The sequence below is a fragment of the Salvelinus sp. IW2-2015 genome, linkage group LG1 (assembly GCF_002910315.2).
Source record: "Salvelinus sp. IW2-2015 linkage group LG1, ASM291031v2, whole genome shotgun sequence".
In the NCBI taxonomy this organism is placed as follows: domain Eukaryota; kingdom Metazoa; phylum Chordata; class Actinopteri; order Salmoniformes; family Salmonidae; genus Salvelinus; species Salvelinus sp. IW2-2015.
In genome coordinates this window covers 12926224-12944081 of record NC_036838.1, presented here as the reverse complement: position 1 = coordinate 12944081, position 17858 = coordinate 12926224, and the positions used below count along the sequence as shown (strand labels likewise).

Here is a 17858-nt window from a genome sequence, read left to right as displayed (position 1 = left end):
TAATCAGTTGTACACACACACATACCATAAATATAACTGATGCATTTGTGTGTAATTCAGGTTGTTATCTTGTCAAAGCAAGTCAAACATTACATTTCATGCAAATTCCTGAAAGTTATGTCTTATCAAAGGAGTGTATTTGATCAATGTGAAGTAGTACAGTTGGGTGGGGAGAAGTGTCTTCATTCACCTGTTAAGTAGCTAGACTTTCAAGCGAATATTGTAAAGTTTCCATCAAAAAGAACTTAGTCGTATAATAACTCCTCATTTACCAAATAAAAAACAAGTTATGTGTTTCCATCCCATTTTTAACAGTTGATGGTTTTGCCACAAAAAGTTTTGCAATAAATAACAAATGTGCCAACTCTGGTATGGTGTAGCCAACAGTTCCCAGACAGGGTACAATGCAGAGGGTGATGAAATTATGGATAAGAGCAAGATAATTTGTATTTGTCAATTGGCAGCCAAACACCATCACCATCATACAAATTAAGACCATCAAAAAGTATTTGGAAATTAGCATCAAGCTCAGCGTGCACTTTCACCACCCTGTGAAGTTCTTATTTCCTCTGCAGCCTAATAAACTGAACAGTGCATTCGGAAAGTATTCAGACCCCTTGACGTTTTCCATATTTTGTTACGTTACAGCCTTATTCTAAATAGTTTTACCCCCCACATCAATTGACACACAATACCCCATAACTACAATGAAAAGACAGGTTTTTATAACATTTTGCAAATGTATTACAAATAAAAAACTGAAATATCACATTTACATAAGTAGTCAGACCCTTTACTCAGTACTTTGTTGAAGCACCTTTGGCAGCAATTACAGCCTTGAGTCTTCTTGGGTATGATGCTACAATCTTGGCACACCTGTATTTGGGGAGTTTCTTCCATTCTTCTCTGCAGATCCTCTCAAGCTCTATCAGGTTGGATGGGGAGCATCGTTGCACAACTATTTTTAGGTCTCTTCAGAGATGTTCGAACGGGTTCAAGTCCAGGCTCTGACTGGGCCACACAATGACATTCAGAGACTTGTCCCGAAGCCACTCCTGCATTGTCTTGGCTGTGTACTTAGGGTCGTTATCCTATTGGAAGGTGAACCTTTGCCCCAGTCTGAGGTCCTGAGCAGGTTTTCATCAATGATCTCTCTGTACTTTGCTTCGTTCATATTTCCCTCGATCCTGACTAGTCTCCCAGTCCCTGCCGCTGAAAAACATCCCCACAGCATGATGCTGCCATCGTGCTGTGGGGATGTTCAATCTCGGTTTCATCAGACCATAGAATCTTGTTTCTCACAGTCTGAGAGTCCTTTAGGTACCCTTTGGCAAACTCTAAGCGGGCTGTCATGTGCCTTTTACTGAGGTCTGGCCACTCTACCATAAAGACCTGTTAGGTGGAGTGCTGCAGAGGTGGTTGCCCTTCTGGAAGGTTCTCCCATCTCCACAGAGGAACTCTGGAGCTCTGTCAGAGTAACCATCGGATTCTTGGTCACCTCATTGATCAAGGCCCTTCTAACTCGATTGCCCAGTTTGGCTGGGCAGCCAGCTCTAGGAAGAGTCTTGGTGGTTCCAAACTTCTTCCATTTAAGAATGATGGAGGCCACTGTGTTCTTGGTTACCTTCAATGCTGCAGACATTTTTTGGTACCTTTCCCCAGATCTGTGCCTCGACACAATCCTGTCTCGGAGCTCTACCGACAATTGCTTCGACCTCATTGCTTGGTTTTTGCTCTGACATGCACTGTGGGACCTTATATTGACAGGTGTGTGCCTTTCATGTCCAATCAATTGAATTTACCACAGGTGGACTCAAATCAAGTTGTAGAAACATCAAGGAAGATCAATGGAAACAGGATGTACCTGAGCTCAATTTCGAGTCTCATAGCAAAGGGTCTGAATACTTATGTAAATAAGGTATCGTTTATTTATTTTTTTAATACATTTGCAAACATGTCTAAAAACCTTTTTTCCACTTTGTCATTTTGCGGTATTGTGTGTAGATTGACGAGGATTTTTATTTATTTAATCCATTTTAGAATAAGGCTGTAACATAAAATATGTAAAAAGTCCAGGGGTCTGACTACTTTCCAAATGCACTGTACATGCTTTCCCAAGTCATTGTGGGAGGAACACGTAACATCACACAACATTTGCTTGAAAAAGTATTTCCACTGCCATTTGTCACATACAGTGCCATCAGGAAGTATTCACCCCTTTTCCCACATTTTGTGTTACAGCCTGAATTTAAATAGATTAAAGAGATTTTGAGATTAGAGATGTTGTCGTCACTCGCCTACACACAATACCCCATAATGTCAAAGTGGAAGTAGGTATTTTTTTATTACATTTTTTTGCCAGTTAAATTAAACAGAAAAGCTGAAATGTCTTAAGTCACTAAGTATTCAACCCCTTTGTTATGGAAAGCCTAAATAAGTTCAGCAGTGAACATTTGCTTAACAAGTCACATAATAAGTTGCATGGACTCATCACTCTGTGTGCAATAATAGTGTTTAACATGATTTCTGAATGACATCCTCATCTCTGTACCCCACATATACAATTATCTTTAAGGTCCCGCAGTCAAGCAATGAATTTCAAACACAGATTCAACCAAAAAGAGCAGGGAGGTTTTCCATTGCCTCGCAAAAAGGACACCTATTGGTAGATGGGTAAAACATTTGAAAAGCAGACATTAAATATCCCTTTGAGCATGGTAAAGTTATTAATTACACTTTGGATGGTGTATCAATACACCCAGTCACCACAAAGCTACAGGTGTTCTTCCTAACTCAGTTGCCGGAGAGGAAAGAAACCTCTCAGGGATTTCACAATGAGGCAAATGGTGACTTTAAAACAGTTAGAGTTTAATGGCTGTGATAGGAGAAAACTGAGGATGGATGAACAACATTGTAGTTGCGCTACAATACTAACCTACATGACAATGAAATGGAAGAATAAAAATATTCCAAAACATGCATCCTGTTTAGAGGTCGACCGATTAATCGGAATGGCCGATTAATTGAGGCCAATTTCAAGTTTTCATAACAATCGGAGATCGGTATTTTTGGACACCGATTTGGCCGTTTTTGTTATTTATTTTTTACACCTTTATTTAATCTTTATTTAACTAGGCAAGTCAGTTAAGAACACATTCTTATTTTCAATGACGGCCTAGGAACGGTGGGTTAACTGCCTCGTTCAGGGGCAGAACGACAGATTTTTACCTCGTCAGCTCGGGGGATTCAATCTTGCAACCTTACAGTTAACTAGTCCAACGCTCTAACCACCTGATTACATTGCACTCCACGAGGAGCCTGCCTGTTACGCGAATGCAGTAAGCCAAGGTAAGTTGCTTGCTAGCATTATACTTATCTTATAAAAAACAATCAATCAATCAATCATAATCACTAGTTAACTACACATGGTTGATGATATTACTAGTTTATCTAGTGTGTCCTGCGTTGCATATAATCGATGTGGTGCGTATCGTTGCTCCAATGTGTATCTAAACATAAACATCAATGCCTTTCTTAAAATCAATACACAGAAGTATATATTTTTTAAAACCTGCATATTTAGCTAAAAGAAATCCAGGTTAGCAGGCAATATTAACCAGGTGAAATTGTGTCACTTCTCTTGCATTCATTGCATGCAGAGTCAGTGTATATGAAACAGTTTGGGCCGCCTAATTAGCCAGAATGTTACGTAATTATGACATAACATTGAAGGTTGTGCAATGTAACAGGAATATTTTGACTTATGGATGCCACCCGTTAGATAAAATACGGAACGGTTCCGTATTTCACTGAAAGAATAAACGTCTTGTTTTCGAGATGATAGTTTCCGGATTCGACCATATTAATGACCTACGGCTCGTATTTCTGTGTGTTATTCTGTTATAATTAAGTCTATGATTTGATAGAGCAGTCTGACTGAGCGATGGTAGGCACCAGCAGGCTCGTAAGCATTCATTCAAACAGCACTTTCGTGCGTTTTGCCAGCAGCTCTGCTGTTTATGACTTCAAGCCTATCAACTCCTGAGATGAGGCTGGCGTAACCGATGTGAAATGGCTAGCTAGTTAGCAGGGTGCGCGCTAATAGCGTTTCAAACGTCACTCGCTCTGAGACTTGGAGTGGTTGTTCCCCTTGCTCTGCAAGGGCCGCGGCTTTTGTGGAGTGATGGGTAACGCTGCTTCGAGGGGGGCTGTTGTCGTTGTGTTCCTGGTTCGAGCCCAGGCGAGGAGAGGGACGGAAGCTATACTGTTACACTGGCAATACTAAAGTGCCTATAAGAACATCCAATAGTTAAAGGTTAATGAAATACAAATTGTAGAGAGAGAAATAGTCCTATAAATACTATAATAACTACAACCTAAAACTTCTTACCTGGGAATATTGAAGACTCATGTTAAAAGGAACCACCAGCTTTCATATATTCTCATGTTCTGAGCAAGGAACTTAAACATTAGCTTTCTTACATGGCACATATTGCACTTTTACTTTCTTCTCCAACACTTTGTTTTTGCATTATTTAAACCAAATTGAACATGTTTATTTATTTGAGGCTAAATTGATTTTATTGATGTATTAAATTAAGTTTAAAAAAGTGTTCATTCAGTATTGTTGTAAGTGTCATAAAAAAAAATCGGCCGATTAATCGGTATCGGCTTTTTTGGTCCTCCAATAATCGGTATCGGCGTTGAAAAATCATAATCGGTCGACCTCTAATCCTGTTTGCAACAAGTCACTAAAGTAAAACTGCAAAAAATGTGTCAAAGCAATAAACTTTGTGCTGAATACAAAGTGTTATGTTTGGGGCATATCCAATACAACACATTACGGAGTACCACTTTGCATATTTTCAAGCATAGTGGTGGCTGTATCATGTTATGACTATGCGCCTGTAATCGTTAAGGACTGGGGAGTTTCTCAAGAAAAATAAATGGAATGGAGCTATTCAAAGGCAAAATACAAGCAGAAAACCTGATTCAGTCTGTTTTTCATCAAACACAGAGATTAATTCACCTTTCAGCAGGACAATGACCTAAAACGCAAGACCAATCTACACTGGAGTTGCTTACCAAGAAAACAGTGAATGTTCCTGAATGGCCGAGTTACAGTTTTGACAGGACTTGAAAATCTATGGCAATCCCTGAAAATGGTTGTCTAGCAATGATCAACAACTAATTAGAGAGATTGTAATTTTTTTTTGAAAGAATAAATTGGCAAATGTTTCACAATCCAGGTGTGGAAAGCTCCTAGAGACTTACATCTGTAAATCGCTGCCAAAGGTGATTCTACAAAGTATTGACTCGGCTATGAATACTTACATAAATTAGATATTTTTGTATTTCACTTTCAATAAGCTAGCAAAAATGTCAAAAAACATGTTTTTACTTTGTCATTATGGGGTACTGTGTGTAGATTGGTTAGATCTAAAAAAACATATTTAATACATTTTGAATTCAAGCTGCAACACAACAAAATGTAGAATGTCAAGGAGTACAGTGAAGGCACTGTATCTAATTCAGACCAAAAAAGTATCCACCACTGAGGAACGTATTTTGTTTTGATGACATTTAGGAAAGTTTTTGCTGTTTCCAAAATTTGCTGTTTCCATCAGGCCTGTTGTAGGGCTGGGCGATATGGCTTGAAAATCGTATCTTGATTTTTTTCAAACTTATGGGCGATTCCCAATATACAGTGCATTGGGAAAGTATTCAGACCCCTTGACTTTTTCCACATTTTGTTACGTTACAGCCTTATTCTAAAATGGTTTAAATACAACAAAACCCCTCGTGACAAAGCAAAACGTTATTTTGAGATGTTTAAACAACTTGGAGTCCACCTGTGATAAATTCAATTGATTGGACATGATTAGGAAAGGCACACACCTGTCCATATAAGGTCCCACAGTTGACAGTACATGTCAGAGCAAAAACCAAGCAATGAGGTCGAAAAAAATTGTCCGTAGAGTAGTATAATGGCTGCCGTTTTACAGGCTCCTAACCAATTGTGCTATTGTGTATTTTTTCATGTTATTTCTAACTTATTTTGTACATAATGTTTCTGCCACCGTCTCTTATGACCAAAATAGCTTCTGATTATCAGAACAGCGATTACTCACCTCTTACTAGACAAACATTTTTTCTTTAATGAGTCGGACGCAAAGGATTTACTTCAGACACCGGACAAGGCCCAAATCCCCGTCATTTGTATGAAGAAGAGACAAGAGTTATATGGCTGGGTTTTCCGTGCATCGGCAAGATAGAGTAGCTGCCTCCGGTAAGACATGGGGTGGCGGTCTGTGTATATTTGACAATAACAGTTGGTGCACGAAATCTAATATTAATGAAGTCTCTATGTTTTGCCCGCCTGAGGTAAAGTATCTCACGATAAGCTGTAGACCACAATATTTATCAAGAGAGTTTTGAACTATATTTTTCGTAGCTGTCTATTGACCACCACAAACCGATGCTGGCACTAAGACAGCACTCAACGAGCTGTATACGGCCATAAGAAAACAAGAAAATGCTCATCCAGGTGGCGCTCCTAGTGCCTGGGGACTTTAATGCAAGGAAACAAAACAATTTTACCTCATTTCTACCAGCATGTTACATGTGCAACCAGAGGGGGGAAGAACCCCACCTTTACTCCACACACAGAGACGCGTACAAAGCTCTCCATCGCCCTCCATTTGGCAGATCTGACCATAATTAATCAGTCCCCCGCCTGTACTCCCTGTTCACCCATGACTGCATGGCCAAGCACGACTCCAACACCATCATTAAGTTTGCAGATGACACAACAGTGGTAGGCCTGATTACAGACAACGATGAGACAGCTTATAGGGAGTAGGTCAGAGACCTGGCAGTGTGGTACAAGGATAACAACCTCTCCCTCACTGTGATCAAGACAAAAGAGATGATCGTGGACAACAGGAAAAGGGTGACCGAGCATGCCCCCATTCTCATCGACAGGGCTGTAGTGGAGCAGGTTGAGAGCTTCAAGTTCCTTGGTGTCCATATCACCAACGAACTGTCATGGTTCAAACACACCAAGACAGTCGTGAAGAGGGTACGACAAAGCCTATTCCCCCTCAGGAGACAGAAAAGATTTGGCATGGGTCCTCAGACCCTCATAAAGTTCTACAACTGCACCATCGAGAGCATCCTGAATGGTTGCATCACTGTATGGCAACAGCTCGGCCTCCGACCGCAAGGCACTACAAAGGGTAGTGCTTACGGCCCAGTACATCACTGGGGCCAAGCTTCCTGCCATCCAGAACCTCTATACCGGGCGGTGTCAGAGGAAGGCCCTAAAAATGTTCAAAGACTCCAGCCACCCTAGTCATAGACTGTTCTCTCTGCTACCGCACGGCAAGCGGTACCGGAGCGCCAAGTCTAGGTCCAAAAGGCTTCTTAACAGCTATTATCCCCAAGCCATAAGACTCAAGAACAGATAAAAAATGATGGCTAGCCCGACTATTTGCATTAACCCCCCCCCATTTTACGCTGCTGCTACTCTCTGTTTATTATCTATGCATATTTACTTTCTCTACCTACATGTACATATTACATTAATTACCTCGACTAACCTGTGCCCCTGCACATTGACGCTGTATATATACAGTGGGGAGAACAAGTATTTGATACACTGACGATTTTGCAGGTTTTCCTACTTACAAAGCATGTAGAGGTCTGTAATTTTTATCATAGGTACACTTCAACTGTGAGAGAAGGAAACTAAAACAAAAATCCAGAAAATCACATTGTATGATTTTTAAGTAATTAATTGGCATTTTATTGCATGACATAAGTATTTGATACATCAGAAAAGCAGAACTTAATATTTGGTACAGAAACCTTAGTTTGCAATTACAGAGATCATACGTTTCCTGTAGTTCTTGACCAGGTTTGCACACACTGCAGCAGGGATTTTGGCCCACTCCTCCATACAGACCTTCTCCAGATCCTTCAGGTTTCGGGGCTGTCGCTGGGCAATACGGACTTTCGGCTCCTCCAAAGATTTTCTATTGGGTTAGGTCTGGAGACTGGCTAGGCCACTCCAGGACCTTGAGATGCTTCTTACGGAGCCACTCCTTAGTTGCCCTGGCTGTGTGTTTCGGGTCGTTGTCATGCTGGAAGACCCAGCCACGACCCATCTTCAATGCTCTTACTGAGGGAAGGAGGTTGTTGGTCAAGATCTCGCGATACATGGCCCATCCATCCTCTCTCAATACGGTCAGTTTGTCCTGTCCCCTTTGCAGAAAAGCATCCCCAAAGAATGATGTTTCCACCTCCATGCTTCACGGTTGGGATGGTGTTCTTGGGTTGTTACTCATCCTTCTTCTTCCTCCAAACACGGCGAGTGGAGTTTAGACCAAAACGTCTATTTTTGTCTTCATCAGACCACATGACCTTCTCCCATTCCTCCTCTGGATCATCCAGATGGTCATTGGCAAACTTCAGACGGGCCTGGACATGCGCTGGCTTGAGCAGGGGGACCTTGCGTGCGCTGCAGGATTTTAATCCATGACGGCGTAGTGTGTTTACTAATGGTTTTCTTTGAGACTGTGGTCCCAGCTCTCTTCAGGTCATTGACCAGGTCCTGCGTGTAGTTCTGGGCTGATCCCTCACATTCCTCATGATCATTGATGCCCACGAGGTGAGATCTTGCATGGAGCCCCAGACGAGGGTGATTGACCGTCATCTTGAACTTCTTCCATTTTCTAAAATTGTGCCAACAGTTGTTGCCTTCTCACCAAGCTGCTTGCCTATTGTCCTGTAGCCCATCCCAGCCTTGTACAGTTACAATTTATCCCTGATGTCCTTACACAGCTCTCTGGTCTTGCCATTGTGAGGAGGTTGGAGTCTGTTTGATTGAGTGTGTGGACAGGTGCTTTTTATACAGGTAACGAGTTCAAACAGGTGCAGTTAATACAGGTAATGAGTGGAGAACAGGAGGGCTTCTTAAAGAAAAACTAACAGGTCTGTGAGAGCCGGAATTCTTACTGGTTGGTAGGTGATCAAATACTTATGTCATGCAATAAAATGCAAATTATTATTAAAAATCATACAATGTGATTTTCTGGATTTTTGTTTTAGATTCCGTCTCTCACAGTTGAAGTGTACCTATGATAAAAATGACAGACCTCTACATGCTTTGTAAGTAGGAAAACCTGCAAAATCGGCAGTGTATCAAATACTTGTTCTCCCCACTGTATATATATATATAGCCTCGTTATTGTTGCTTTTTAATAATTATTTTACCACTTATTTTGTAATAAAACGACATTGTTGGTTAAGAGCTTGTAAGTAAGCATTTCACTGTAAGGTCTACCTGTTATTCGGGGCATGTGACAAATACAATTATTTGATTTGATTTAGAGCTCCGAGACAGGATTGTGTCGAGGCACAGATCTGGGGAAGGGTACCAAAACAATGCAGGAGTAGCTTCGGGACAAGTATCTGAATGTCCTTGAGTGGCCCAGCCAGAGCCTGGACTTCAACCTGATCGAACATCTCTGGAGACCTGAAAATAGCGACGCTCCCCATCCAATCTGACAGAGTTTAAGAGGTCTGCAGAAAGGAATGGGAGAAACCCCCCAAATACAGGTGTGCCAAGCTTGTAGCGTCATATACCCATTAGATTCGAGGTTGTAATTGCTGCAAAAGGTGCATCAACAAAGTAGTGAGTAAATGGTCTGAATAATTATGTAAATGTGATCCGTTTATTATTTTTAATGAATCTGCAAAAATGTCTAAAAACCTGTTTTATTTTTGTCATTATGGGGTGTAGATAAAAATAAATAAAAAAAATCCATAAAAATAAAAAATCCAATCAATGTAACAAATTGTGGAAAATTTCAAGGGGTCTGAATACTTTCCGAATGTACCATCTTGATTTGTGCAAAGCTGTCATCAAGGCAAAGGGTGGCTACTTTGAAGAATCAAAAATATAAATATATTTAAATTTGTTTAACACTTTTTTGGTTACTACATGATTCCCTGTTTGATCTAATAGGTCTGATGTCTTCACTATTATTTTACAATGTAGAAATTAGTAAAAATAAAGAAACTCTTGAATGAGTAGGTGTCCAAATTTTTGACTGGTACTGTATACTTCCATAGATTTTTTCCTAGCGCTAACTGCGTAGCCCAAACTGTTTGGACGCTCTAGCTGTCACCTTTCACTGCAGATGTAGAAGTGCGAAATCGGCAGGTGCGGTGGTTTGACACGATTCCAATGCAAAAAATAACATATCACTCTAGCTTGAACTTTTATTATGGTAATTCGATTTTCGCGGGGGAGCAGACAGACTCTAGGAGGTTAACCTACTTTTCTGCAATAATGACTGATCTTGCTTTCAAGTATGTCTATAAAAAAATCAGAACCATGCACATCCACTAATAATGACCAACTTCTGGTAGTAGGCATTATAGAAAATTAACACAGGTCTCATGAACAATCTCTCAAGCACAAGCCCACATGCTAGTGAGTAGCTAGCTAATCTTTAAATTTAAAGCCAACTTGGATCTATTTGCTTGTTAACAAAGGTAGAACAGTGGAACTGTTGTTTGAACAACATGGCCTGTTCACTTTGTTTAGATGTTGAAATCAAGTGGCTAAAATGCTGCTAGCAGTGCGTGGTACCGCAATGCTGCGCGCGACAGAAACTGAGCATTAATATTCCAGTCATGTTCACTGATACTCCCATTTTATTAGGGTCTGCTCTGTTCTAAATTTTGGGAGTTGAGACATAAAAAGGGTATCGTTAGAAGGGGAATCAACCAATTCTGTTGGAAGTTGCACAGTGCACACAGCACAGGAGCAAAAGAAAGGAGACCAAAAAGACAAACATTCATACAATTGAAAAAATATAAAATAAAACTAGATTCTTGCGATGCAGGCATTTGGAACATCGCGCTAAAACATAGTTTTTTTATCCGACAGGTACTTTACTCTCATATGGTTGAATGGAAACATGATTCATGTCAGTGATGTTAAGTGTGCTTGTGCATCAGTGTTGGTGTGTGGTTGTGTGTCAAAAAGGTTACCCTGCGGCCAGTGCTTCTGTGGACCACGGGCACCCTCTCCTCCCCTGTTAGGGAGTTGACGTCCAGCTTGGTGGGGTCTTTGCAGCGATGTCTCCGCTGTTTGGGCCGCTCCACAAAGCTGTGCAACATCGCTGCGCCAGGAGACTGAAACCCCAGATTTGGCAAGATCAGCACACTACAACATCACCTGTCATCACGTGGTTGGAGAGTTACTTATCCAATAGAACTCAAGAGTATTCTTCAATGAAAGCTTCTCTAACATCAGGTATGTACAGTGCAGTATCCCTCAGGGCAGTTTCCTTGTGCCGCTACTTTTCTCTATTTTCACAAATATTTTGCCATTTGTCTTACAAGAAGCTAAAATGACCATGTATGCTGACAATTGCACACTACAGTCGTGGCCAAAAGTTTTGAGAATGACACACATATTAATTTCCACAAAGTTTGCTGCTTCAGTGTCTTTAGATATTTATGTCAGATGTTACTATGGAATACTGAAGTATAATTACAAGCATTTCATTAGTGTCAAAGACTTTTATTGACAATTACAGGAAGTTGATGCAAAAGTCAATATTTGCAGTGTTGACCCTTCTTTTTCAAGACCTCTGCAATCCGCACATGGCATGCTGTCAATTAACTTCTGGGCCACATCCTGACTGATGGCAGGCCATTCTTGCATAATCAATGCTTGGAGTTTGTCAGAATTTGTGGGTTTTTGTTTGGTCCACCGCCTCTTTTGAGAATTGACCACAAGTTCTTATGGATTAAGGTCTGGGGAGTTTCCTGGCCATGGACCCAAAATATCGATGTTTTGTTCCCCGAGCCACTTAGTTATCTGCCTTATGGCAAGGTGCTCCATCATGCTGGAAAAGGCATTGTTCGTCACCAAACTGTTCCTGGATGGTTGGGAGAAGTTGCTCTCGGAGGATGTGTTGGTACCATTCTTTATTCATGGCTGTGTTCCTTGGCAAAATTGTGAGTGAGCCCACTCCCTTGGCTGAGAAGCAACCCCACACATGAATGGTCTCAGGATGCTTTACTGTTGGCATGACACAGGACTGATTGTAGCGCTCACCTTGTCTTCTCCGGACAAGCTTTTTTTCCGGATGCCCCAAACAATCGGAAGGGGATTCATCAGAGAAAATTACTTTACACCAGTCCTCAGCAGTCCAAACCCTGTACCTTTTGCAGAATATCAGTCTGTCCTGATGTTTTTCCTGGAGAGACGTTCTTCTTTGCTTTGCCCTTCCTGACCCAGGCCATCCTCCAAAAGTCTTCGCCTCACTGTGCGTGCAGATGCACTCACACCTGCTTGCTGCCATTCCTGATCAAGCTCTGTACTGGTGGTGCCCCAATCCGCGCTAAATCAATTTTAGGAGACGTTCCTGGCGCTTGCTGGACTTTCTTGGGCGCCCTGAAGCCTTCTTCACAACAATTGAACCGCTCTCGAAGTTCTTGATGATCCGATAAATGGTTGATTTAGGTGCAATCTTACTGGCAGCAAAATCCTCAACCATGGTTGACAGAGGAAGAACAATGATTCCAAGCACCACCCTCCTTTTAAAGCGTCCAGTCTGTTAGTCGAACTCAATCAGCATGAAAGAGTGATCTCCGTCCTCGTCAACACTCACACCTGTGTTAACGAGAAATCACTGACATGTCAGCTGGTTCTTTTGTGGCAGGGCTGAAATGCAGTGGAATGTTTTAGGATTCAGTACATTTTGCATGGCAAAAGAGGACTTTGCAATTAATTGCAATTCATCGAATCACTCTTCATAACATTCTGGAGTATATGCAAATTGCCATCATACAAACTGAGGCAGCAGACATTGTGAAAATTAATATTTGTGTCATTCTCAAAACTTTGGCCACGACTGTACACATCAGCACCTGCAGCCAGTGAGCTCACTGAGACTCTTAGCAAGGAGTTACAGTCAGTGTCAAAATGGGCAATTAAATGCATAAAACCAAAAACATTGTATTTGGTTCAAAGCATTCTAGACCTAAACCTCAACTGAAGTTGTGCATAAATTGTGTGACCATTGAAAGAAAAGATGAACTCCTAGGAGCAACACTGGATGGTCAGTTATCATGTTCAAGTCATATTGACAAAGTCGTTGTGAACATGGGGAGAGTTAAGTTGTTATAGAAATATGTTCTTCTGTACTAGTTGTCGAGGCTTTGATCTTGTCTCATCTTGATTACTGTCCGGTAATATGGTCAGGTGCAGCAAAGAAACCCTAGTATAGCTGCAGTTGCCTCAAAAAAAAGCAGTACTCTTGCCCTTAACTGCACACACAGAACTAACATCAACAAAATGCATGATAGTCTTGAAATAGAAACATGTGTGTTTTAAATGCCACCCACTTGTATAATCTTTTTGCAAACACTTCAAACAGACATACATAATCCACCAAACACGCACTAAAGGTTGCAAGATCGAATCCCCAAGTTGACAAGGTAAAAATAGTTTGTTCTGCCCTGAACAAGGCAGTTAACCCACTGTTCCTAGGCCATCATTGAAAATAAGAATTTGTTCTTACTGACTTGCCTAGTTAAATAAAGGTACAAAAAAATAAAAATAAAATGATCCCAAACCAAAACGGATTTAATGCATTGCTCAGTTATATATAGAGCCATGTCATCGTGGAATGCTCTGGTACCAGAGGTTACCAGGCAAAAATATAAAGTTCAGCTTAAAAAATACAGATACAAAAAAAAAACATAGTATCACAGCACCTCTCCTCTTTCTAAAGATCGAATTTAACTATACTGAAGAAAATATGAACGCACCATGCAACAATTATATATATTTTTACTGAGTTACAGTACATAAGGAAATCAGTCAAAGGAAATACATTCATTAGGCTCTAATCTATGGGCCTCTTAATCTATGGGCCTTGGAGGTCATAAGCCCACCGACTTGGTAGCCAGGCCCCCCTCCTTCTACCTCCTCCTCAGACAGGTGGAGAAGCCGGATGTGGAGGTTTGGGCTGAAGTGGTCTGCGGTTGTGTAGCCGGTTGGACTACTGCCAAATTCTCTAAAACAATATTGGACGCTTATTTATTTTCGCCTTGTGTACTTTAACCATTTGTACATTGTTACAACCGTATATATACACATAATTGACATTGTAATGTCTTTATGCGTTTTGAAACTCCGTAGGTGGTAATGGTTTACTGTTAATCATCAAAGTGAAATAAACAATACAATGATCTACTCCTTTGCTTTGGCATGTTAACAACACGTTTCCCATGCCAATAAGCCCCTTGGAATTGAATTGAATTGAGAGAAAAGGGAGAAAGAGAGAGAGCGAGAGAGAGAGAGCGAGAGAGAAGAGACAGGATGAAGGAGAAAGAGCGGAGAGCGAGAGAGAGAGGAGAGAGAGAGAGAGAGAGAGAGAGAGAGAGAGAGAGAGAAGAGAGAGAGAGAAGCAGAGAGAGAGGTAATGCGGGGAGAAAGAGAGAGAGAGAGACGAGAGAGAGAGAAAGAGACAGGTATGAGGGAGAAAGAAGAGAGAGAGAGAGAGAGAGAGAGGTAATGGGGAGAAAGAAGAGAGAGGAGAAGAGAGAGAGAGAGGTAATGGGGAGAAAGAGAGGAGAGAGAGGAAGAGACAGGTATGGGGAGAAAGAGAGAGAGAGAGAGAGAGGAAGAGACAGGTTATGGGAGAAAGAGAGAGAGAGAGAGAAGGAAGAGACAGGTATGGAAGGAAAGAAGAGAGAGAGAGAGAGGAAGAGACAGGTATGGGGAGAAAGAGAGAAGAAGGAGAGGAAGAGACAGGTATGGGGAGAAGAAGAGAAGAGGAGAGAGAGGAAAGAACAGTAATGGGGAGAAAGAGAGAGAGAGAGAGAAAGAGACAGGTATGGGGGAGAAAGAGAGAGAGAGAGAGAGAGGAAGAGACGGTAATATAGGGGGAGAAAAAGGGGAGAGAGAGAGGAAAGAGACAGGTATTGGGGAGAAAGAGAGAGAGAGAAGAGGAAGAGACAGGTATGGGGGAGAAAGAGAGAGAGAGAAGAGGAGGAAGAGACAGGTATGGGGAGAAAGAAAAAAAGAGAAGAGAGAGAGAGGAGGAAGAGACAGGTATGGGAAAGAGAGAGAGAGAGAGAGGAAGAAGGACAGGGAAAGAGAGAGAGAGAGAGAGAGAGGAAGAGACAGGGAGAGAGAGAGAGAGAGAGGAAGAGACAGAGACAGAGCCGAGACAGGACAGAGACAGAAGACAAGAGAGAGAGAGAGAAGAGAGAGAGAGAGAGAGAGAGAGAGAGAGAATAGAGAGAGAGGAGAGAGAAGAGAGAGAAGAGAGAGAGAGAGAGAGAGAGAGAGAGAGAGAGAGAGGGAGAGAGAGAGAGAAAGGAGGAGAGAGAGAGAGAGAGAGAGAGAGAGAGAGAGAGAGAGAGAGAGAGATGGGGAGAAAGAGAGAGAGAGGAGACAGGGGTTAAATAATTGTTTTGTAGTTTTAACCTTTTGGGTCACTACTTAGATAATTCCATTTGACAAGGTAAAGACTTGGCTAACACTTAGTTCACACTTGAGAGACCTAACTTTAAAATCACTATTTTATGCGTATCAGAGTAATAAACTGGTTTTAAAAAAACTTGAAAACATATATATATATATATTTTTTTTACCTACAAATAGCCCCTAATTCAAAAGTTAGTAAAAAACACTATATAGGGGACGCACACTAGCCACACAACGCCTATAATTCCAGCATTCGAACAACCAACACACAAACACAACCTCCACAAACAATCAATAAGACATCACTTCAAAAGCTAATTACAGTCAGTAAGGAAGGAGTGTTGAAACTGACTGACTGATATACAATGAATAGTAGTGCGCATAGGACTGTAAACATTGCAGACTCATTTGTTAGTATAGTATTACATGCCTTTGCCATTTGTGTTGTTATGGGGTAGGCTATTGATATGTAATTCATAACTGAATAAAGCTGTATGAATGGCTGATGCAATAGATGTTTTGCAAACGATATTTGGTATTTGTATCATACGAACAGCGACCGGCGAGTGTGTACTCTCAGGTGCAGACTAGCAGGTTCACGCTGCACGCGCACCAAGATGGAGCTCTACTCAACACCAGTGATTAGCAAGATCCAACTGCACAGACAGGAGAGAACGAATGGCCATAATTAACACAGATTCCCGCTTCACAGAACCGAGCGCTAACGCCAAAATTAATCAAAAGCAGTCTTTGGAGCTGCTATCGAGTGCGAATGAAGTTTTTTCGATGGACATTTTCATCGCTACAGAAACGGTGCTGGACACGGTGGAACAGGGATAATCGATTCACGGCGGTGCCGTGGTAACGTATGAGGCACTTCATTCAGTAATTACCTTGTTGAGATGTATTTTTCCACCTAAAAAAAGGTGAAAATTCCATTCAATTTGCTTGTCGTCTGTCTCTAGGCAGTGCAGGCGAGACTACTGCGTGCTGAGTATTCTTCGGATATCCCCGACCCTTGGAGCAACATAGCCTATTAGCGGACACTGTTACATTGGCCGGAGGCAAACGCTATGTTCTTTGCGGGACTACATCTCAAAGGGAGAGACATGAACTATAGGCCTCAGCACACTATAGGCTAACGTGTTCCAAATCCAAACGCAGAGAGACTCTGGTGACTCATGTTAACATTCTAATCGGGCCTGGAGTTTTTTCAGTTCTAATTGCCGCATGTTCATTCAAGAAGGGTGCATTGGTTGGCATGCGATTCGGTGCGTTCCTGCTGTGGGCTTTCCTGCATCTGCAGGAACTCTTTTATACTTCTAATTGGTCCCATTTTTTTTAGTAGGACAGCGGGGAGGCGAGGGCGCATTCGTAACTACATAATGTGGCATTTAATGCAATAATGTTGATGCCACCCGCGACAAAGACGCCACATTTGGGCACTGTTTTCCCTCAGTTTTGTTATCGATGGCGAGGGCAGGTGTTTTAGCCTTAGCCAGCTAGTCCTGACGGAGGACCCCGGTAACCAGCAGGCAGGAGGCGAGGGAGACACCAAGATAGCTAGCACACGGTGGTCGCTAACTACAAGGTTGTAGTACACAAGTTTGCCCTAGCCTCCAGTCTGCTGCGCTACAGGAGGCTGGGGACACCGATATACAGTGGTCCTCACTCGTCCTGTCATGCACGGTTTTTCCTCGGTAGCACAGGAGCGGGGGGCAACACCGTGTGCTAGTAGCTTACCTAGCAAGCTAGGCACTGCTAGCCCACGGTGTTCGCTTAAAGTATTAAACCTGTCTAGGAACTGGGGTTCCCGCTTGCCAACAGCCAATAAAATTGCAGGGCGCCAAAATAAAACAACAGAATCCTTCATAAATCAAAATTTCTCAAACATAACAAGTTTAGGCAACATTATAAAAGATAAAATTCTCATTAATCCAGCACAGTGTCCTGATTTAAAAAATGCTTTAACAGCGAAAGCTCCACAAACGATTATGTTAGGTCACACCACCAGTCACAGTAACCCAGCCATTTTTCCGCCAAAGAGAGGAGTCACAAAAAGCAGCAAATAGAGATAAAATGAATCACTAGCCTTTGATGATCTTCATCAGATGAACATCCATAGGACTTGAATGTTTAAACAATACATGTATGTTTTGGTTCGGTAAAGTTCTATTTATATCCAAAAATCTTATTTTACATTTGGCGTTGTTAGGATTCAGTAGTTCAAAACATTTTGCAAGTGATATTGCAGAGAGACACATGAAATTCACAGAAAATACTCATAATAAATGTTGATTTGAAAATACAGCTTATTATACATGAAACTTTTAGA

At 41.6% G+C, this 17858-nt stretch overlaps 1 protein-coding gene across 8 annotated transcripts in view; it reads right to left on the bottom strand.

The window, feature by feature from the left end:
- chd6 (chromodomain helicase DNA binding protein 6) overlaps window positions 1–17858 on the bottom strand; it is a 156010-nt gene that overhangs the window by 8509 nt on the left and 129643 nt on the right. For 7 of the 8 annotated variants that reach the window (XM_070444300.1, XM_023983761.2, XM_070444224.1 and 4 more), the window contains one exon: window positions 11065–11208. The exons of the other annotated variant lie outside the window; for it this stretch is intronic. In XM_070444300.1, coding sequence (XP_070300401.1) covers window positions 11065–11208 — 144 coding nt within the window. The remainder of the gene's footprint in view (window positions 1–11064; window positions 11209–17858) is intronic. 8 annotated transcript variants of the gene reach the window in all.